The 22975-nt window shown below is 38.2% G+C and overlaps 1 protein-coding gene across 2 annotated transcripts in view; it reads right to left on the reverse strand.

Annotated features, from left to right (window-relative positions):
* Positions 1-13736: 13736 nt before the first annotated feature.
* PTPRD (protein tyrosine phosphatase receptor type D) overlaps positions 13737-22975 on the reverse strand; it is a 372025-nt gene continuing 362786 nt past the window's right edge. For both annotated transcript variants that reach the window (XM_065657714.1, XM_065657713.1), the window contains 2 exons: positions 16774-16909; positions 13737-14400 (listed from right to left, as the gene is read on the reverse strand). In XM_065657714.1, the coding sequence (XP_065513786.1) occupies positions 14332-14400; positions 16774-16909 (205 nt within the window). In that variant the 3' untranslated portion in view covers positions 13737-14331. The remainder of the gene's footprint in view (positions 14401-16773; positions 16910-22975) is intronic.

A 22975-nucleotide genomic window follows, 5' to 3' on the forward strand; every position in this document is an offset into this window, starting at 1 on the left:
TGGCTGATAGAGGTTCAGAACTGCAAGCAACTCCTGTGTCTTTTGTTGTATTTCTCCTGTTGGCTTTTGTGCATTTACTGTAAGTATAAAACATCAAAATAAAAAACAGTTGGCTGTATTTTCAGTTTCCCTTTTAATGCCATTTCTGTTTAGATGCTTGATAATGACATTTCTCCTTTGTAAATTTGTGCTGACTACTCCCATCCACTTTCTTGTCCTTCATGTGTTCAGAAATGTTTTTCAGGACTACTTACCCCTTCAGTTCTCAGGGATTGGTGTGAGATTGACCAGCCTGTAGTTCCCCAGGTCCTCCTTCTTGTCCTACTTGAAAATGGGAGTGATATTTGCTTTCTGCCAGTCCTCAGGAACCTCCTCCATCTCCACAGTCTGTCAAAGACAACCAGACATTGGCCAGCTCCCTCAGCACTCATGAGTTCATCCTGTCAGGTCCCTGGATGTGTGTAATTTCAGTTTCGTTACATGCTTCCTAATTGAATCACCATCTACTGATGGTAAGTCTTCATTGCTCTGGATTTTCCATGCATATTGGTTCCAAATAAAGCAAATATGTGTCTAGGACAAATACTTACTGCAGTTTTCTACTGGCCAGGTCAGTGAGTGTCTGCTCAGCTGTTTGGGTTTTGTGGATTCCAATCTTGGGCATATAAAACTCACCCTATGTGATCTAGACTGTAGAGAGGACTTCAGTATCATATGTTCCTGTAGGCATGTTGCCACTTCTATATCCCACTTGCATGACTGTGTTCTGCTGGATTCCCACAGGCCAATCCTACAGTACCCCCCACTGGTGAAAGAAATAGAAATATTTGGGTCACCTGACTCACTCATGAAGGTGATCAGTATCCATAGATCAGTACACTCAGAAAGAAATTAATGATGATGATCCAGCTTTTTTCCATTAAGAAAAATTAGAAGTTAGGGTAGGGTATTTTCCTAGCTACCTGTTTCATAGCACACCTTCCCCCTTGCAAACTGCTGTGCCCAAGCTGGATGTTACTGCTCAGGAGCTGGAATTGCCCTTCAGCTTAACTGTAGAACTCTCAGCTCCTGGTGACAAGAGACTGCACATAAATTACTATGCTGGGTGAAAGATTTTCTAATATAGATATGTCACATGACATGCCTTCTCTCTCACTAGAAACAGCTTGCTTGTATGTTCTTATATTCCTTCCCTTGAAAGCCCAGGACAGCTAGACAGTTATTTCTCCCCTTTGAAAGAAAGAAATATAGACAAAAGCTGAAAAGAAACATCACTAATATATACATTTGGTGCAATAAATTAAAACCATGCTAGGAATGCTACACCTACAAAATCTGGAAAACACCAGATCAACATTGCTCTGGGAACTTGTTTGTCAGAAGTATTCAGCGGTGAAAGAAAACAGTGCAGATGCTATAATTAAGCCATGTAAGACTTCAGCTTGCATTAGTCTTGATTTTAGCCTCTAGACATGGCTTCAACTCAGGCAAATATGAAACCTATGGTTCTTCAACCAAGGAAAAAATACACCTCTAAGGAAATTGCTTTCACTTTTCCCTCTCATCTGAACAGGCACAAAGACAGACAATAGCCAAAGAGCCACTGAAAGAGCTGCATCTAAAACATCAATTTTCCTTGAAACCAAATAGCTTATGAGAAAGCAAATAGAAACATAAAAGGAATGAGAGGGCTGAAGTACACCCCGCTTTCTCACATTCATGGATGAGACAGAAAATACTTTTTTTAGTCATAAAAATCTCTCTCCAGTGGGAAAATCATTGTAATGAGGAATTGCGGCAAGTAAAATGGAGAATTCTGGGCAGATGATGAGCTGGAAATTAGGAAAATAATTTCAGTTTAATTTATGAAAAATGTTAAATAATGTGTGCAAGAAATGTATACAGAAATACTAATATAGGATTAATTCAGAGAGGTATAATATGCTTTATATTACTTGGTTCCACTAAACTCACTTTACGATTGAACCATTAAGGAAAACGTGAATGTCTTCTGAGAAAGGAAATTGGGTCAACAGCTTGACAAGACAAAAGATTTTGCTTGGTAAACATAATGACTCTCAGAACCAAAGAGAAAGGATAAATGAAATGTTGTAGCTAAACATGTTGCCACCAAAATGACCTGTTTAAACAGATCAATATCCAAAGAGGAAAATCTGAATGACACACATACTCAATAAGCTAAACCATCCAAACATCTCCAAATACAAATGTTAAGAACCACTGTGTTATGTTCATGGGTATACACTAAGTATATATATGTGTACATATACATGTATGCATATATGAATTATGCTATTCAAAGGTTATTTCTTGTGCAACAGAAATATGTGTTAAATAAAAAGTTCTTCCATTTGCTTTCTTACTTTTGATGTTGAAAAGCTGAAAATGAAATTTAGTGAGATAAAAAGCCTGTCATTAGAGAAGTCATTCAATTTTCAACTCTGAAATGTTAATTTTATGTCCCAGATATAAATGGTTAAAGTTGGAAAGGACCTCTGGAGATGGTCTTGTCCAACCCCCTGATCACACAGAGTCACCTACAGCAGGTTCCCAAGGACTGTATCCAGATGGCTTGTGAATATCTCCAGAGATGGGGACTCCGCCACCTCTCTGGGCAACGTGTGCCAGGGCTCAGTCACCTTAACAGTGAGAAGTGTTTCCTGGTGCTCAGAGTGAACCTCCCATGTTTCAGCTCGTGCCCATTGCCCCTGGTCCCGTCACTGGGCACCACTGAAAAAAGCCTGGTTCCATTGTCTTTGCAATCCTCCCTTGGGTACGTATACGTAGTACTAAGATCCCTCCCTTTCTCCAGGCAGAACAGTTCCAGTTCTGTCAGCTTTTCCTCACAGGAGAGATGCTCTGGTCCTTCATCATCTTAGTGGCCCCTTGCTGGGCTCTCTCCAGTATGTCCGTGTCTCTCTGGTACCAAGGACCACAGAGCTGGACACAGCACTCCAGGTGTGGCTTCACCAGTGCAGAGGAGAGGGCAAAGATCACCTCCCTCGACCTGCTGGCAATACTTTGTCTAAAGCAGCCGAGAATACGTAGCCTTCCTTGTGGCAAGGGCACATTGCTGGCTTGTGTTCAACTTGGTGTCCACCAGGACCTCTAGGACCTTCTCTGCAAAGATGCTTTTCAACTGAATGGCTGGGGTTGTTCCTTCTCAAGTGCACGACTTTGCAGTTTCCCTTGTTGAACTTCATGAGGTTCTTACTTGCCGGTTTCTCCAGGCTGTTGAAGTTCTTCTAAATGGCAGTACAACCCTTTGGTCACTCCTCCCAGTTCTGTGTCATCAGTAAGCTTTCTGAGTGTATGCTTTACCCCATCATTGAGAATATTAATGAAGGTGTTAAACAGGATTGGACCCAGTATTGACTGTGGTACATCATCAGCTACAGGCCTCCAACTAGATTTCAGCAATCCTACTGGAATCAAAGTGAGTAGCATTTTTAACAGGATACAGCTCTTAATCACTTCAAGCAAGACCCTAAATATCACTTGGAAAGAGTAAAGCCCAATTTCTTGGTTGCCCTGACATTTGGTGTAATCCTTAGCCAACAGTCTAGTACTTACAATTCTCCTGAAATACAGGACATTAATGCTAAAGCATGTCTACACAGATGGGTGCAAATACACTGTGTTGCTTTGCTACTACCCTGGAAGGATAACAGCTCTTGTACAGGCACTGCATAAGCTCTGAGAGGAAACTGAAGGTCTTACCAGCACTGTCTGTCCCCAACTTCTCTGAGCCCGCTAAGCTTTTCCCAAATTCATCTTACATCAGGAGGCAGAAGATTTCCCTCTATTTTTAGCCTTATGTAGAAGAGCCCTTAGGCTGCTTCTAAGAAATGGCCTGCTAATTAGCATTGCCCTGACTTGGGCAAGGAGAAAGGTGGAAAAGAAGTGAGGGCTGTCCCAGAATGCTCAGGCACCCACCGCTTTGCCACTGGGGATCTCTGCTGCTTGCTAAAGTCTGTAGTCCATCTCCCACTACAAGATGTAGCTAGCTGAGGTATATTTGTTCTGAACATACCTACAGTATTGGACTGAGCTGGAAACTAGAGTGAGGAATAGCTACTTTGAGAATTATTCTGCAGAAGTCCTGGTATGAGTTAGAGCTGCACTTCTGTTGCATTAAATGCCAGGTACATCAGCACATAAAATTCTGTAGTCCTAGTGGCAGACATATATACAATTAGCTGATGATTGAGTATAGTCTTGGAGAAACTTAAATGTTGACTTGAAATACTGAGTAGGCAGATCAATATGTGCATAGGCCAATATTTACTTGGTATTATATGATTCTATAAAGGTGGCACCAGATGATCCTTGGGGTCCCTTACAGCCTGGTGTTCTATGCACAGTTTTCAGGCACAACGAATAATAATAGAATCATAGAATCATTTTGGTTGAAAAAGACCTTTAGCATCATCTTGTCCAACTGTTAATCTAGCACTGTCAAGTCCACCAGTAAACCATGTCCCTATTTTAGTATCTCACAGGACTGTTAGAGAAAGAGCCATTGTGGACCATGAGGTACAAAGATACAACATAGAAGACGCTGAGAAGCCTGTTTGAATTCTATAATGAGTGAAGTTTATGAGATCCTCCAGCTCTGCCATGGAGAACAGATATATCACGTGGTTCTGTTAGGTCAGATTTTCGGTTTCGAAGTAGCATCTTCAAACCTTCCTGACTTAAGGGAATGTTTGAAGGTTTCATCAGCCACTGCATACCACATATAGGATCAGAAAACACCCAGTTTCTGCTTCATGGAAAATGCTATAATATCTATGTTCCTTTTTACATCTTTTGCCCTTTTGGATTTGGAAGAAGTTTCATGCCTCTTAAAAGAAGTTAGGTATTTTATTGTATGTTCATGTGGGTCAAAGGACAAAACTTTCATCAAATTTTTGAAAACACTTCGTGTTAAGTGTTGCCATAAAGCCACCAAGTTATCTGGTTGAAATACTCAAAACTGCTAATGAACTAGTGCTAAGCTGAAACAAAGTCAGTTTTGTTGTTGTTGTTGTTGTCATTTTGTTTTGTTTTGTTTTACTTTCCTCGGTCAGTTTAGTGTGGTCATGCCAAGGCTGTCGTTACTTATCTTTCTTGTATCCACTCGTTGATAAATAACTTGGCTCAAGAATAGTTTTAATATCCTATTAGACTGATGGAAGGAGAGAGGGAAGGAGAGGAACTTCAGTTTGCAAAGCTTGTGCCTATATTAAATTTCACTGCCCTTCCATTTAGTAAGGATTTGTGTGAGCTTGTTGATCCTGAATTTGTATTGTTTGATTCTCTAGCATCCCATAAAATAATAATTTTGTACTATTTTACAGTGATCAATGTAGGTGTGTGATTATAGGCAAGTAAAATCCTTGCCTAAAGGAGATTTCTGTCAAAATAGCAAAAACCATTTATAATTATCTCTCTCTTATAGCTGTTAAAATGGAGGTAAAGTCAAAATATAAACCATGCTAGAATAATGTCAGCAACTACCTAGACCAGATGCCATTAACAAAGTTTATTTCATACATCCATCTCACATCCTTTGGAAAAAAGTCCAAAAATATCCAAGTGTGTAATTAAACTATATGATGCTTCTATAAGCGAATTTACTTGTAAGCAGGTTTCCTCATAACATTAATGAAATCTTAACATTTCATTCGATTTAATACTTCCAAAAGCCTGAAACACAAAAGTAGATCTACCTTTTGCTTCTGTTGTATCTTGTGTGAAAGAACAGACCATATATAAAAAATAATGCAATGCTCAGCATGTAATTAGCCTTTCAGCCTTTTCAGAATTTTCTCCTAGCAACTTGACCATCATATTAGTCCTCCTGCTCCTTCACAAAGTGTGCAGAAAAAGCTTCTCTGCAATAGGCTCCTCAGGAGCATCAGTTTCAATTTCTGGCCCTGGAAGCAACAACTGGAAATAAAAATCAGTAACTCTGGACAGTGGCTAAGCTCCACACAGCCATTTGCTCATTTCATCCCCTAGCAGGATGAGGAGAGAATCAGAAGGGAAAAGTGAGAAAAATGGGTTGAGATAAAGACAGCTTAATAGGTAAATCAGAAGCTGCATGCACAAGTAAAGTGAAATACAAAATTCACTCAGTATGTCACATCAGCAGGCAGATATTTAGCCCTTTTCAGGAAAGCAGGACTTCACATGTAATGGCAACTTGGAAAGACAAATGCCATAAATCTGAACAGCCTCCCTTCCTCCTGCGTTCCCCCAGCTTTTATTGCTGGGTATGACATCATATGGTGTGGCGTATCCCTTTGGTCAGCTGCAGTCAGCTGTGTCCCCTTCCAACTCCCCGTGCGCCCCCAGACTAGTCACTGGTGGGGCGGAGTGAGAAACAGAAATGGCCTTGGCACTGTGTAAGCACGGCTTAGCCATAACTACAACATTGGTGTGTTATCAACACTGTTTGGGTCACAAATCTAAAATATAGCACCATAAGAGCTGCTCTGAAGAACATACTCGATCCCGGTCCAAAACAGTACACTAAAAATACACACTCATTAGTATTGATTTTCCATTAAAAAAAAAAAAAAATGCCTTTTACAAAAAAAAAAAGCCCAAACACAAACAAGGAAACTTGAATCACTCCAAAATACCACTTGGAATATTATGTTATTTCCCACAATTATATTACAGCTAAATAGGAGTCCACACTTTTATTCTTCTTTATCCAACAGAGAGCTCTGCTTCACCATGCTGAAAGGCTGCTCTGTTGCCTACTCATTTCATAACGCCTATTCTGCAGCTACGTTCTGCAATGGTTAAGAATGATTTTTGTAGCTGAATATATTGCTTCCTCTAGGATGAGTACATAGGTTTGGGTCTTACTCTGTCATTCCAGTTTTCTCCATGGTGTTGTACATGGGTTACCAATTCTCTAGAACTCTCAGGGACTAAGCTCAGTCGAAACAGTCAAACAGTTTAAGAACAAGTATAAGCATTTGACGAAAAGGGTATAGCGAACTTTTACAGAGGAAATGGAATAAAAGGAGTTCAAACAGAAGGTGTGACTGTGTGAAATATTTGCAAAATATTCTTTGGAAGTGTGGACTATTGAGAGGATGTTGGATTAACCTGATAAACATTTTATGTGTATGGAACAGAAGTACATGATTTTACGGTTGTCAGTGACAAGTGGCTTTTTTGCCAGATCTGTGTTCGACAGGCTACTAGGTACTCAACATTAGTCATGGATTTTTGGAGGTTTTGGTGTGATTACTTTGAATTATCACGGTGTGTGAATGACATGCCTTGTGGTGGTAGTGCAACGTGGTTGTTTTGGCTTCAGTATCAGCCATGACAATGATTTGCCTCATGAACTTGGAAATGTCATGTATAGCCTTTAGATGATATTTTCTTTTGCTGTATGGATGAGAGCATGCTTTATGTTTGTAAAGTGCTTACCACAGTAGAACACTGGGCTCATTTAAGTCCTCCAGACCCTACCAGGTTTCAAGAGTGAACTGGATTTTTAAAGACCAGAACTACAGTAATTCTTGTGTATTTCTTCCAATAAAGAAAATCTTACATTCTATTCTCTTGTTTTTATATATGAGAGAAGGAAAGGCATTTCCAGGCAGTTTTGGCTATAAAGATTTACATTGTAGATCTAATAAAGCTGTTCAATATATAATGGACTACTTTTATTGGCAAAGAAAGGTTGTTTGCTTGTTCCAGCTACAATAATAAAGACGACTGCTGACAGAAGCAAGCTGAATGCATTTTGGGTTCAAAAGCGTCCTCTTTATAGTCTAGATGCAAAATGATCTCTATTCACTGCAATGTCTCTTTTACAGGTTATCATTCTGCTTTCTTCTGAAAGCTATTTCCTCCCATCTTGACTCATTGCATTAGAGATAGAAAAATATTCTGCAACCTACCCTTCATAAGCAGAATTTGAGGACAGCACCCTCTTGTTTAAAACACACAGCACAGTGTAAAGAGAAAATACTGTCTTGAATATTGGTACAACTACATTTCTCAAATCCTTATTTTTTAATTAAATAACTTTCCAAATAGTTGCAGTCAGTAGCACAGCATTAATATTCCCTCCTAAAAATAAACCAAAACAAATAAACAAATAAAAAAGGAATAAAAATGAACAAACCAAACCAAAATAAAATGAAAAATCACCACAGGTATTAGAACAAAAATTTGCTACAGGTACATAGCCTCATACCCCATCAGTGTTTAATTTCCCCATGCACAGTGACAGAATGAAAAATGTACCACTATTTCACACTTAGGAAATTGCTTTAAAGATATTCTTTGACATGCAAGTAATATTGATACCATTTGTTAACTTTTGTGGACATTTTTGCCAGTTTGATAGAGTACTATTGTTGAAGTTTGGTTGTCTGAAGATGTTAAATTTCAAGGTTTCAAAATTGAAGGCTATTTCATAATATTCTGCAACTTCACAGGCAAGATATATATATATATATATATTTTTATGTTATGTTTTATGGAAGAGGAAGTCATTTATCACTGGTAGGTTGGCTTACAAATCAGCAAATTTGCTGGTTGTTTTCCTCAAAATTCCAAAGTCTGTGAAAAGCAATTAAAGATCGTTCTGCTTATAAAGCTAGTTAAGAGGAAGAAAAAAGGTCACATTCACATCTGAAGCAAAAAGGACCCAGCAATTTCTATGAACATTTTTCTGTCCCTTTCTTGACCAGTGATGGCTGTAATATTGTTCAGCTTTCACTGGGTACTGATCTGTTCAGGATGCCCTGGTTAGTGAAAAATTCTTTCTATATATCCCTTATCACTACTTTTTCAATACTTTGTTTATACATTTATCAGTAGCTCACTTTTGTCCTAACCTCACACAGACTAGAAGTGGACAGTGAGAAAACAAACACAAACCACAGATGGAAATCCTCTCTTCCTCTACAATCAGGACTGTGCGTCAAATTTTGAGAGATACGACAGTGAAAGAACAGGAAAGATTCTGTAAATCTGCAAATTTGGTTCGAGTGTTTGTATAATATTGAAAAGACATAAATGTTATTGTGTTTGAAAGCCTGTAGCTCTTGTTTGCCTTTCAGATGGGTTAATCTCAGATCTCAACAGAATTTCTAAACTTTAATGATCTCATAGTACACGACATAAAAATATTTTTTTCTGTGTGAAGGCAACATCAATTAGAACTAGTTTTGTTAAATCCCATAAACTGAAAATGTATTGACACATACATAGCCAAATCTTTTTGTCAATATTCATTTTGATACTTTATTTTGGCCCATGGTAGATGCAGAGAACAGGAAAGTCCAAAGAAAATGCTGACATTAAAGGGCACCATCTAAAGCCACTCAGGTAGAAACCCTTACATAACATAGCCTTAAACCCCCTTGCACAGACTATGCAAAAAAGATTCAAGCCAAAGGAAGCTTGCAAAGCAGTAATTGTTAAATCCACAGAAGTCAGTGGAAAAACATCAATAAGATTCTGTAAGAATACCAAGGCTTCACATCTACACTATTTTCACCACCTTTACATGGAAATTTGGCTAAGAACAATACTAGTTATAGAAATCAGGCTGATGTTAATGTCTTTGCACATCCTCCCAACACAGAGAATTCTTTATTAATACATACTTAATACTAATTGCTAATAGACTGTTCCCTTACTAACAAAGTAATCTTGGAGACAGTACCTGCCATCTTTCAAAGCAAGTAACTAGAATAAGATCATTTTCTGTTTTGCTTGACTAGACTGCCATGTCATACCCCTTGTAGCTTGCCTCAATACATGTGCACCTAAAACTTTTTCAAAGTATTTGAAAACACTTGCACAGTATTTGGACAGCAGCTTCACAGACCCATGTTTGCATTCACTGCCCAGGCAGTGCAGAGCAGAAATGAGTCAAAAATCTGTCATGACTGCTTTCCACAGTTTCAGTAACTGAATTCTGACCAATGACTTTAGAGTTACTCCAGAACCTGCCAGATCCACAGGTTGTGAAAAACTGACAATTTGCCCCAATATGTGGATATTTTGCCCTCTTTGGGTTGCACCTATGAATTTTATCAGTGTTAACAATACATTTCTAAAGCACAAAGAGGAACTCTTGAGGCATGTAAATGTGATAATTTCAATTAAATTCATGAAGCTATGCGTATGGGAATTTATGCCAAAGAGCTTGCTAATGCTGGCTCAAAATTTGTTGCTGAAGATGATATATATTTGCTGACCTAAAAATGCATTTTCCACTGTCCAGCTGCTAGTTAAGAAGATTAATGACTGCTTTGTAGCTCCAATTAAACTCCTTTATCACCAAGAGGGACCAAATAAGTTTGATTTCAAAAGTACTGCTTAAGAAAGAAGACCAGGGCTGCATAACACTGACATTTTATTAGAATTCATTTGTAACAAATGGAACTTGTGTCAGCAAAGAACTGATTTTCATACAGACTTTCTTTCGCCACCAATGTAACGAAGTAAGAAAATAAAAAGCACGCCTTTCATTCTGTAAAACATTTACGCGTACTACTAATTAGAGGTAATTGTATCTTTTTTAACAAGCCATTTTACAAGGTAATTTTTTAAATTTTTCAGTCTATGCATCCAAAACAAGAGCAAAGAACACAATTTTTTATCTTTGTAAAGACACTCCAAGCTTGAATGGCAAAGCCACAAAGCGGATGGTTATGATGAGACCTGCAGCCTTCTGATATCTGTGGAGTATCAGGGCACCAAAACAAAATAAAAATAAAATAAAATAAAATAAAATAAAATAAAATAAAATAAAATAAAATAAAGTAAGAAAAAAGAAAAATAAAGAAAAAATAAGATAATAAAAGGAAAAAAAAGCAGTTGCTTTTTTTTTTTTAGTCATTGCAAACATTTCCCCCCCCTTTTTACATATTCTGTGTCATTTAAATACACACAAGTGGATTTTATAAGCAGTTTCTTACAGATGGGTTCAAGTTATAACATTATTGGGTGTAGAATCAATAGGGCAGTGCATAGTACAAAGGTATATATAGAAAGTGCAAATCTCCCTAGAGGGCCACTCCTTCCCCCAGCTGTCCTCTCCACTATCTAACCAGTCAAAATTTTTTTTTAAAAAAGAGCTAAATTAAAATTCTGTATAAATCATTTTTACATATTTTGTGGGTTTTTTCCCCCACTGCAACTAATTACAAAATTAGACATAACTACACATATAAACGTAAATAATAGCACCGCACTGGTTATGCTGATGAAACCAATTTTAAGCTTGGAAATGTATGATGTTTGCAGACAAAGATGCTCACAATTTAAATTAACCGCAGAATGACTATTTATAAGAATACAGAAAGTGGAATGCACATCAATGATGCTAATAGTTATCTTAAGAAACATAAAAACTAAAAGACATATTTAGTTGTACAATAGTTTTCCTCACAAATTGGCTCTGCTCCTTTTTTTTACTTTGTTCCCTCATTTTCTTTTGAGCTTGCAAGACAGTCTTCTAGAAGAATACTCTGATCCTTTTATGGATCAAATGTGCAAGAATCTTCCCTACTCTATGCTTCCAAAAGGATGCTTTTTTTTATTATTGTGTTTTTCTGATCCCTTACATTTGAGTTGAAGAACATGACCACACTGTATAACCTGGCACTTCAATAATTATTTTAAAATACAAATCAGGAAAGAAGATAAAGAAACATAGTGCACATTCTTCTCTGGTTCAGATGTAAGTTATAGAATCTCATTCTGAGGTAGCCTTCTATAATACTTCTATTCCATATATATATATTTATATTTTTGTTTTGCTTTTTTTTCTTTTTCTTTACAAAAGTGCTCAAATACAATGCTTGCTAAAGTTTGGTCTTTCACATTTTTCTTTCTGATAGTGGTGGGAAAAGTGGAAGAAGAAAAAAGTTGAGGTTACACTTACAAGCCAGACCAATGCTCCTATTTGAAACTCCGAAGAAAGAATACCTTTGATACTGATATACTGACAATGGCAGAAGGCATGATGGAAACCAGGGTCAATGTAAATGGCATTCTATTAAGAGTCTCCAAAGGTACTTTGTGCTGTACACAGAATTTTCTTTGTTCCCTGGAAGGAAATCTACCGTCATTCTCAAATATATCCTGTGGGTTTAGTCTTGCAAGCCCTACATGAACCCTCCCACTGAAACAAGTGGTTTGACTTTAGCGATCTGTTGACACAAATGAATGAGCAGGACTTGGCCCAAAATAAAAAAAAAAATACTACTAATAAAGAAAAGATGCATGAGCATGGCTAATGTCAACTAGTGCTATTGTACTGCTACATCTCTGCAATGGTAACACTATGACAAGTGATACAGTGGGTTTGAAAAGCCAACAAGAAATAGATTTTAAATTTGTGGGTCTGTTACTGGAAATATGGAACGATAAAGGGCCTTGACTACCTATGTGTTTTGGGTTATCATTTATTACCATCCATACTCAATTTGAAACTGGAAATGCATATTTTCAAAATTGTCTGATACATGTATTAGAGCGTTTGAAAAGAATAACAGAGGTATGAACAACTGAACTAAATACAAATGAAGGCTAACTTAAAGAAATGCTATTCAAAACAGGCATCAAATATAAGGCACTCTAAATGTAAAATTAAAATAAAACCCAGCATCCCCAAACAATGCTGTATGCCACAAAACTTTTGATTTCACAGAGCAACATGTGTTTGGCTTTGCCCTGTTACATATGATAAATGTAAATTGTATAGCGCACACTATAGACAATATACTATTTAATACAATTTTAAAACATCTTAATACCTAGTATATTACAACATTCTCCCCTCCTAAAGGGATATGCACTGACCTTTCCCACATGCACACCTCCTACCTTTAATAATATGATTTCTTATTGCACTATAGTGTTATAAATACTGAACTTCACTGGAAGCCTAAATCACATACTCTGTGTGCGTGTGTGCATGTGTGTGTGTGCATGCATGTGTGTGTTCAAGTGGCAAGGTGGATAGAAATATTGTCTGGGATAGAGATGATGTTCAAATATCAATGATGTGCATTCCTCACTTCCCTTTGAAATAGAAGTTTATGGACCTTGGAAATGCAGAGATGATCAAATATTAGTTTAATATAATGGTAGTATGCTGAAAAACTTTTCCAATGCTTTGATAAATCCAGGTTTGGAAGAACTGATATGCTTACGTGTATGTGTGTGAACATCTACCTATCCATATCTCTGTAACTATACAAAGAGCTCGATAAGGGTAGACAGTAATACATACATATAGTTATATATATAGAAAGAGAGAGGGCGTGGATGCGCATGTGCATATGTGTGCATGTGTGTGTGTGTGTGTTAGCAGCATCTTTATACTTTGCGCCTCCCTGTTGATTCCAAAAGAAACCGAAAAGCCCCATTTTGATTTAATTGATTACAATGAATATTTTCGTAAAGAAAAATAAAACAAACAAAACTGTAAAAGTAATATCTAACAAGACTGTGGTACTGTAGATAAATATAGGACTGCACAAAAATGTGCAAATTTTCAAATTATTTAACATCTCTACAGCACGAAATTACAGATAACAATTCTACAGCTTAAAAAAATCTACAGATTTAAACAAAAAGATTAACAGTTATGCAACCTTTTCTTTAATTCACTTCATTGAATGATAAACTCTTGTTAAAAAAAGGAAAAAGTTTACACAGTTAAAAATGAAGCACAGGTCAGCAGTATCTTTACAATACTAAAAAACTAAATCAAGGACTTTCTTTTTAAACATTCCCACATTTTCCCTAAAGTGTTACGATGAGCAGTATGATGGGAAGGGGTGATGTTGAAGTAAAGAGTCCACTTTGTTTGAGAAGCCAGGACCCAACCATTTAACAAACATCTTGCACTGAACTGAAGTTCTCTCAAAACTCCTCTTTGCAAAAGCATGCAATCCTGAACAAGATGATCTTTCTTTCTGATTAATTTCCTCCTCCCTTTAACTTCAACCGATGTCAAACCCTTGAGGTATCTGTCAATGAGATCCTTCAGATGCCCCAGTGGTCAGGATTCTTTTATTATGGTTAGGTTATTTAACTGTGAATTCTTGGTCCACATGGAATAGGGTTCTTTGTTGTTATTTTTATGTATCCCCATTAGTTTTGTTTGTTTGTTGTTCTTTCTTTTATTTTCTTCTTACTTTATATATCCCCAATAATCGCTCCTTAGCTAAGAGTTAAGAAGTACTTCTAAAGCACATCGTATGGCTCAGAAGCGGCTCTCTGGATCTTAAAGGGCCTGCAATAAAAATCCATGATGGGTTTTTATGTTGCATAGTGATCAAAGCTGCCCAGGTATTCCAGTGCGGCTCGATAGCAGAACTGGTATTGATCCTGGAGAAAGAAAGATAGAAAACAAAAGTATCAAAAAGCCAGTTCGTTGGTTGGTTTCTATTTTCTTTCACCTAAGAGCGAATACTTTGTGGCTGCAGACAAATACACCACACAGGCATCTGCAGTTCAGCAATATTCTCTTGCTGACATCAACAGAAAACCAGTCTGAGTTACAACAGATGAAGATAAACACTCATGTAATGGAATAATATTTTCCACAAAATGCAGCTTTTTTTTTTTTGTGCAGAGACTATATACTCATCTACTGATCGTTTGTTATTCTGGATTAACACAACATCAGCATAAAGCTTTCTTATGGGAGCATGCTAAGATGCTTTTCCTTGATGTACGTGAAAATAGCAAAATATCCAATTAAATCTATAGCAAATACAACACACTAGATGACGAAACACATCACAGTCTTAATATGGAATGCTGTATGGAAAATCACCAGGTTAAATATCACTTTAAGGAAGCAAAGGAAATCCCAGCCTTTCAGTAATATAGGCTTTGATGAAGATGTGAAGATATCTTAGCCTGTGGCAAGAAAAGGGTCTAAGAGAGAAATACACAACTAAAGCACTTTATTAACATTAAATTGCCTTTCAATCTACACCTGGAAGCAGAGAAAAGTTCAGCATAGTGAGAGATTTGCTTATACCTCTGGCAAACCCAGCATTTGGCATATCATGTTATTCTCACTCCCACAAAACAGTCCTTTTGCACATTTCTGTAATACCGCACACTTATACTAAAATGGCACTTCTGTGTACTCATTTGCAACTGCTACTCAGGGTTTAAATGTTAAAAAAGAAAAAATAAAACAAACAAACAAAAACCCAAAAAAGAAATTGCTTCTGAAGCCATCCAAAATATCAAGATGGTCTGCTTATTTATCTGATAGTGCTATGCGGAAAACCCACACAGTTATAATTGTTAAGATCGCAATTAAAATTCTTTTGGAGATGAGGAAACTCATCAGATATTTGCTTCAATATAGTGGCATGATCACCAATAGTTTTCTTCCAGTTCCTCTTGGAACAGTGGGAGAATGCATTAGACATATGCCTAATTTTAAGTGTATGTGTGGTCCACATGGAGTATTGGCAGTTTATACTACTGAATGAGGGATTTGTTTTCCACAGAATCGTGAAAGAAATGAGTACACAACACTTCTACTTGCAGTAGTGGGGATGAAGCATAGCATACATAAATAAGTCAAAGTAAGAGGAGGGAGAATATATTGCATAGTTGAACTCAGTATTTGTCAGGTAGGCTCCAAGAAGCATAGTTTTTCTGTAAACTATAGTTATTTCTTGGAAGCAAAATGACAGAAAGCAGTCATTTTTCATTTGCTTATCCAGAAGAATGAAGGTAATGGATAAGAAATGGAATTAACTCTTCCATTTGGTCACAGTGATTTACTTGGCTAAGTGACAAGATTAAAAATAAATATCTTTATTTTTCATATAAGTTTTTATGAAGTTATCTTCTTAAAAATAGGACTACCCAGTTTTACAGAACAAGATTCATTTTCGTGTGGAAAATGGCAAACTCTGGGGAAACATTTTAAATTTCACAGGCTGTAATTTAAAGGCCAGTGTCAATCAAATTATACTAAATAAATGTATGACCTAAAATGTCCCCCTTCTCTTGTCCTTTTGCTTGGTTCTCCTAACCTATTTGCTTGGGCTTAGTTCAAGTCTCCAGCTCAGACATTTAAGTAGAAATTAAGCACAACTGAAAATATTTAAGTATTCTTTACAATGTGACACAGTTCTGAGCATCCAGTCCCAGGAAATCAGTTGACACTACTTATGCTTTTCCTTATTCTGCATGGCACTCTTGCTAGTACAGAAATTATTTACACTGTAGTCTTCCTGATGCTGAATTTACCATTATAATTTTTCAGGCCAAACAGCCACTTGCTTGGTGACAAGTCAAGAAAACCATGAAAATAATACAGTGTCAGTCTGAAGCCATGAACACCACCTTGCTCCTGAAACAAAACAAGCAATGGATCCACCTGCAGAAACAACTAGCCTTCTTCTTTATTACCACACATTTCTGCCAGAAAAAGGTTCAAATAAAAATGGGTAATGTTTCTTGGAGAACATTTTTTCTCAACTACGATAAGCTAGGATCCACTACTGAAATGATTTTTTTCTTCCCCCGCCACAAGTATCTACTGCTGTAACAGGAAATAGTTCTTGCAATACCTTTATGGCAGATTTTACGCTGTAGCCATATAGCCATTATATAACTTAAGATATAAATGTACGCACATTTTATACAGTTACTATCTGTGCATTTTTTTGGCTGTGGAAATACACCTTTTCCATAACCATTGTATATGGATACTGTTTTCCTCACCTCTGTCTGTACCATGGCTGGCCGCTGCGTCCTTAACATTTTGACAGTCTGGAAGATATCTACAACACCTTCATATCTCATCCTTTCTAACACAATGCTCAAGGTAATGAATACTCCAGTCCTTCCAACACCCGCACTGTTGCAATAAAAGAAGCAAAAAGAAAGGAAAAAAGGAATGTTAATTGACAGTTAATGCTGCAAGAATTGGCTGACAAATTATCAGTGGTTACAATACGCCGTATGTGTACAGATTTCTATATGGGGAAAGGCTTACTAAGCAAAATTCCACAGCAAACTATTGCATTCAGAAGAATAATTGGTCTCAAGCAAATTTCACATGCTACTAAGTACTTCTCGACTCACCAGTCTTCACTGCAAAGTTACTTGGTTGGTTCATCCAGATCTACAGTAATCAGTGTGTGGTGAAGGAAAATGAGAACGTTTGTTGCCAACGACCTATGATGGAAACTTTAGGAGAAAAAGGCGCCAAACTATTTTACTGCTTGCTTTGCTTTAACTCTTTCACATATATGTCCTGTTTTGCACATCTTCAGTGTGTTAGTTTCCCTTCTACTTTCAGTTAGAGATAGTCAGAGGATTTTCAATTAATATTGAAATTGTTCATACACACTACAAGTTAAATAATGGATATACAAAAATCATAGGACGCAGCTTTTATTAAAGCCTGGCAGTCTGGATCTTCAGCTTTCCAATACTGACATACGCATATCATGCCTCTCTACATTAGTCTGAAATGTTTTATTTGACTAGGGCTTGTTTGCTCTTTGTTCTGGTTTGGGTTTCTGTTATTAGCTAAGAGCCTCAAGAAGCAACAGAAACTCCTGTAATCAACAGAGCCAGTATTTATCAGTTATTAAAACCAAACAATCAGTTATTAATGAAGACGACCCTTGGACAAAGAGAGAGGTAACTACACAGAAAAAGATATTTTCCCGGTCTGAACTTGTATTAGCACCCCATCACTGTTAATGCTAATAATTTCAAAAGCTTTTCTCCTGTCAGACAGACTTGGGAACCTGGAGATTTATGAGACCTGTTCACCATGACAGAGATCCAGTGAATTCACAAGATGAGTGTGGAAATCCAGCATCCAAATTGTATAAAGGTATTTCAGTTTCTAGTCAAGATCACTGCACTTCTAGGGCTATTAAACATATGTGATTGGATTTGGCAATTTTTTGTACCCTGTGAACCTTCAGACAGCTGAAGCCAAAGGACAGTTGAGATACAACTTGAAAAAATACAGTCTCAGTGCTGGTTTATCTATATGTGATGACAATAGCCCTGGCTATCTAGAGCAACTGGAGTGTAAGGTCCATTTTACCCAATAAGGTAAATTAGAAAGCTAATGTTTAAGAAACATGCTGCAAAAAATCCTGGAAAAATAGTGCTGGGACCTGCCTGGACTTCATAGAGCTGATAACAGTGACCAGCAGAGTGAAGGCGGTTTACCATTTTCCATTCTCCTTGCTCCTGCTTAACCATTTAAAGATATCCAACAAAAAAATTTATGATTTTCAAAATATGTGTGAGGACTTCTAGCGAAGTCTTTGTTACTTAAAAAAACCACAACCCGAACCAAACAAACTACTCAGAATTCTTTAATTCAGCAAAAGGAGGGAATTAGTTTGTTGTCTTATGTTCTTAAGAAATGAACAAGTATCTGGAGAAGCTACTCAACAAGGAAGACAGACTAATATGGAAAGATCTCAATGCCTGCAAATCCATCAAGTGTATTATTTTGGTAAAGGTAACTGACCGTATTCCTCTAAATGTGGCAAGCATATTTGCACATTGTATCATTTGCAATTAGAAAATGCTTAGGATTATAGAGTGATTGAAGTCCACATCAGTGCTAGTATCATTTTAATGATCAGCTGATTGCTTTCACCATAAGCCAAAGAGCAAACTGAGTTCTGCCACAACATTTAACATAGCAATGTGACATAGGTTTTAAAGAATTCTAGATTTAGTAAATTATGAAGGCACTACTTCATGATGTAGTACAATTCAACAAAGTTTGAACAATTAGGAAACAAAGTTAGGATGCTTTAATAAGCCGTGAGGTAGTATTGATGCTTTTGTAAGAGAGAAGAGTTTGTTGTTAAAAATACATCTTGAATACATGCTGGGAAAGGGTGGTCTTCCTTTCTCTCCTGCTAAAAGCTGCAATAACAAGGCTATAAATATCTAAAAATGGTGGAAGTAGAGAATTTCACTTCAAGGTGAACAGTCCTTTGCTCTTTTAACTATTTTTTTAATTAACTGCCTGATGAGGTTAGAAATTTTTAAAATGTAACACACTGATCTATTTGTAAAAATGCCAGAGAAGGAGAAAATTTTAAAATTGTGGGTTGCAGGGGCTTACTGCGTAACAGAGAAAGCAAACTTGTGAAATATGTATAGAGCAGGAAGGAAACCACAGGCAAGTGGCACTGGGGGTGTCTGCCATTTGAATAATTTCTCTGTATAAGAGAAATCCTTAAAAACTCATCATAGTACAAACTGGAAGCATCATTACAGTAATTCCAAGAAGATTAGGAAAGTGCAGGTACCCAGGATCTGGGGATTATGAAAGAAAGAAATAAACTTATTCACTACGGACATTTCCTATTCATGTAAACTGACTAACATTCATAATGATGATTCGCATTACCAATTTCTAAGTTGCCATTACAATGACGATAAGATATTTGAAGATCAAACCATGATAGACTATACTGGATTTGACTTTCTTTCTACCAGAGTCAGTGGTAGGAACCTTCATAATTTCAGCATGAAAGATCACACACAGTTGGAAGGGATGCATAACCTACTACAAGCAGTATTTCATTGCAGTCACACGTGGACAAGTTTGCACGGCATAAAGAACTTAGAAGAAGACCATCACTTCGCTTTCTTATGTATGTCTGCATAAAGGCATAAATATTGCTCATCACTTCTCTGCTCTCAAAACTCATTAACATTAGGAAGAATAAGGCTTGTTCTTATCACAGTTGTCCTTCAGTTTTCCTTACCAAATGAATGCTAAATGCTGCTCTACTTAGCAGGCGACACAAATTTTTAGGCACATAAAAAAAAGAAGGATTCAATTGGTACAATACATTTATTTTCTTAGTCTTTCAGATTAGGGGAGCATAAGGGACTCTGCTGAAACACACTGGTGTTTTAACAATTTCTGGTTGCTCCCGGCTTTGGGAGGACAGGAATCTCTCTCCCTTTGTGAATACATACGCTCAAGTAAACTTGTTCATTTTGTCTTCATACTAGTACTGAGGCATTACTTGGCTTGCAGGACGGACTTGGAACCTACATTAGTATTTTGCATCTCTGTTATATAAATAATAACATTTAATCTACAAAAAAATAATTTAATGTTGCAAAAAATAAGTATCTAAAATCCTAATGGAATTTATAGAAAGCAATTTATTAAATATAATATAAAGATATTATTTTTGGCCATCTGCTATAGACTCTAGAATACTGTAGGGAAAAAAAAAAAAAGAGAATATTAAAAAAGCCCACCCTGGATTATTCCTACACACCCTGCAAGCTGTTTTCATCTGTGTATCAGTTGTAAAAGAATCAAAGGAAGCCATCACAGCAAAAAATGGGCATTGCATTCTGAAGTTAGAACTCGCAAATCCAAAACTCAGTGATCTTTTTGACAGACAAAGTTTCTAAATCATGCTTTCGAATCCATTCCCTTTCTTAAAATAGCTACCATTTTTATTTGTCTCACCTCGATTGCTACTAATGTGCTACTGTGGTGTAGTAGCTTGTTTAGAGTTAATAATACCCACCAATGTAACAGCATCACTTTTATGACCAGTGGGGAAAAACAAACAAACCAAAAAGAAAACAGATAAAACAGATATAGCAGGCTGTGATAAGACTCTTCCTATCACTTTCTGCATGTAGCATTGACCAGATCATTTTTACCCTTCATTAGAGACAGATTTTTAAGAAAAAATCAAGTGCTTCCACATCACAGAATCACAGAATCACAGAAAGTTAGGGATTGGAAGGGACCTCAAAAGATCATCTAGTCCAATCCCCCTGACAGAGCAGGAACACCTAGATGAGGTTACACAGGAAGGCGTTCAGGCGGGTTTTGAATGTCTCCAGAGAATGAGACTCCACAACCTCCCTGGGCAGCCTGTTCCAGTGTTCCGTCACCCTCACTGAGAAGACGTTTCTTCTCAAATTTAAGTGGAACCTCTTGTGTTCCAGCTTGAACCCATTACCCCTTGTCTTACTGTTGGTGGTCACCGAGAAGAGCCTGGCTCCGTCCTCGTGACACCCACCCTTTATATATTTATAAACATTAATGAGGTCTCCCCTCAGTCTCCTCTTCTCCAAGCTAAAGATACCCAGCTCCCTCAGCCTTTCCTCACAAAGGAGAGGCTCCACTCCCTTAATCATCTTAGTGGCCCTGCGCTGGACTCTCTCCAGCAGTTCCCTGTCCTTCTTGAACTGAGAGGCCCAGAACTGGACACAATATTCCAGATGTAGTCTCACCAGGGTAGAGTAGAGGGGAAGGAGAACCTCTCTCCACCTACTAACCACCCCCCTTCTAATACACCCCAGGATGCCATTGGTCTTCTTGGCCACAAGGGCACAATGCTGGCTCATGGTCATCCTGCTGCCCACCAGGACCCCCAGGTCCCTTTCTCCTACACTGCTCTCTAATAGGTCATTCCCCAACCTATGCTGGAACCTGGGGTTGTTCCTGCCCAGATGTAAGACTCTACATTTTCCCTTGTTATATTTCATTAAATTTTTCCCTGCCCAACTCTCTAGCCTGTCCAGATCTCGCTGGATGGCAGCACAGCCTTCTGGCGTGCCAGCCACTCCTCCCAGTTTGGTGTCATCAGCAAACTTGCTGATAGTACACTCAATTCCCTCATCCAAGTCGTTGATGAATATATTGAATAATACTGGTCCCAGAACTGACCCTTGAGGCACTCCACTAGATACAGGCCTCCAAACAGACTCCGCCCCATTGACCACAACTCTCTGGCTTCTTTCCTTCAGCCAGTTCACAGTCCACCTCACTATCCGATCATCCAGACCACACTTCCTCAGTTTTGCTGTGAGGATGCTGTGGGAGACGGTGTCAAATGCTTTGCTGAAGTCAAAGTAGACCACATCCACCGCTCTGCCTTCATCAGTCCACCTTGTTATGTCTTCATAAAAGGCTATAAGGTTGGTCAAGCATGACTTCCCCTTGGTGAAGCCATGCTGACTGCCCCTGATGACCCTCTTATCCTTGGTATGCCTTGAGATGGCACCAAGGATAAGGTGTTCCATCACTTTCCCAGGCGTGGAGGTGAGGCTGACTGGTCTATAGTTGCCCGGGTTCTCCTTCTTGCTCTTTTTGAAGACCAGAGTGACATTTGCTTTCCTCCAGTCCTCAGGCACCTCTCCCGTTTCCCAAGACTTGGCAAAGATGATGGAGAGTGGTCCAGCAATAACTTCAGCCAGCTCCCTCAGCACCTGCGGGTGCATCCCATCTGGACCCATGGATTTATGGATGTCCAGATTGCTTAACTGGTCCCTAACCCAGTCCTCATCAACTGAGGCAAACTCCTCCATTGCCCTGCCTTCCTCTGGGGCCTCAGGGGTACGGGGCTCCTCAGGACAGCCTCCGGCAGAGTAGACAGAGACAAAGAAGGCATTCAGTAACTCTGCCTTCTCTGTATCTTCTGTCACCAGGGCACCCACCCCATTCATCAGTGGGCCTACATTGCCTCTGGTGTTAGTTTTATCTGCCATGTATTTGAAGAAACTCTTCCTGTTGTCCTTGACCCCTCTTGCCAGGTTTAACTCTAAGGAGGCCTTAGCTTTCCTAGTTGCCTCCCTACATCCTCTGACAACAGCCTTATATTCTTCCCAAGTGGCCAGCCCCTCCTTCCGTGATTTGTAAACCCTCCTCTTCCACTTGAGCTTACGCAGCAGTTCCCTGTTTAACCACGCAGGTCTCCTGGCTCCCTTCCTTGACTTCCTGCGCGTCGGGATGCTCTGATCTTGAGCTTGGTAGAAGCAGTCCCTAAATGCTAACCACCTCTCTTGGGCCCCTTTACCTTCAAGCAGCCTTGCCCACGGCATTTCCCCCAGCAATTGTTTGAACAGGCCAAAGTTGGCCCTGCTGAAGTCCAGGGTTGCAATTCTGCTTGCT

Source organism: Caloenas nicobarica, chromosome Z, assembly GCF_036013445.1.
Source record: "Caloenas nicobarica isolate bCalNic1 chromosome Z, bCalNic1.hap1, whole genome shotgun sequence".
Taxonomy (NCBI): Eukaryota; Metazoa; Chordata; class Aves; order Columbiformes; family Columbidae; genus Caloenas; species Caloenas nicobarica.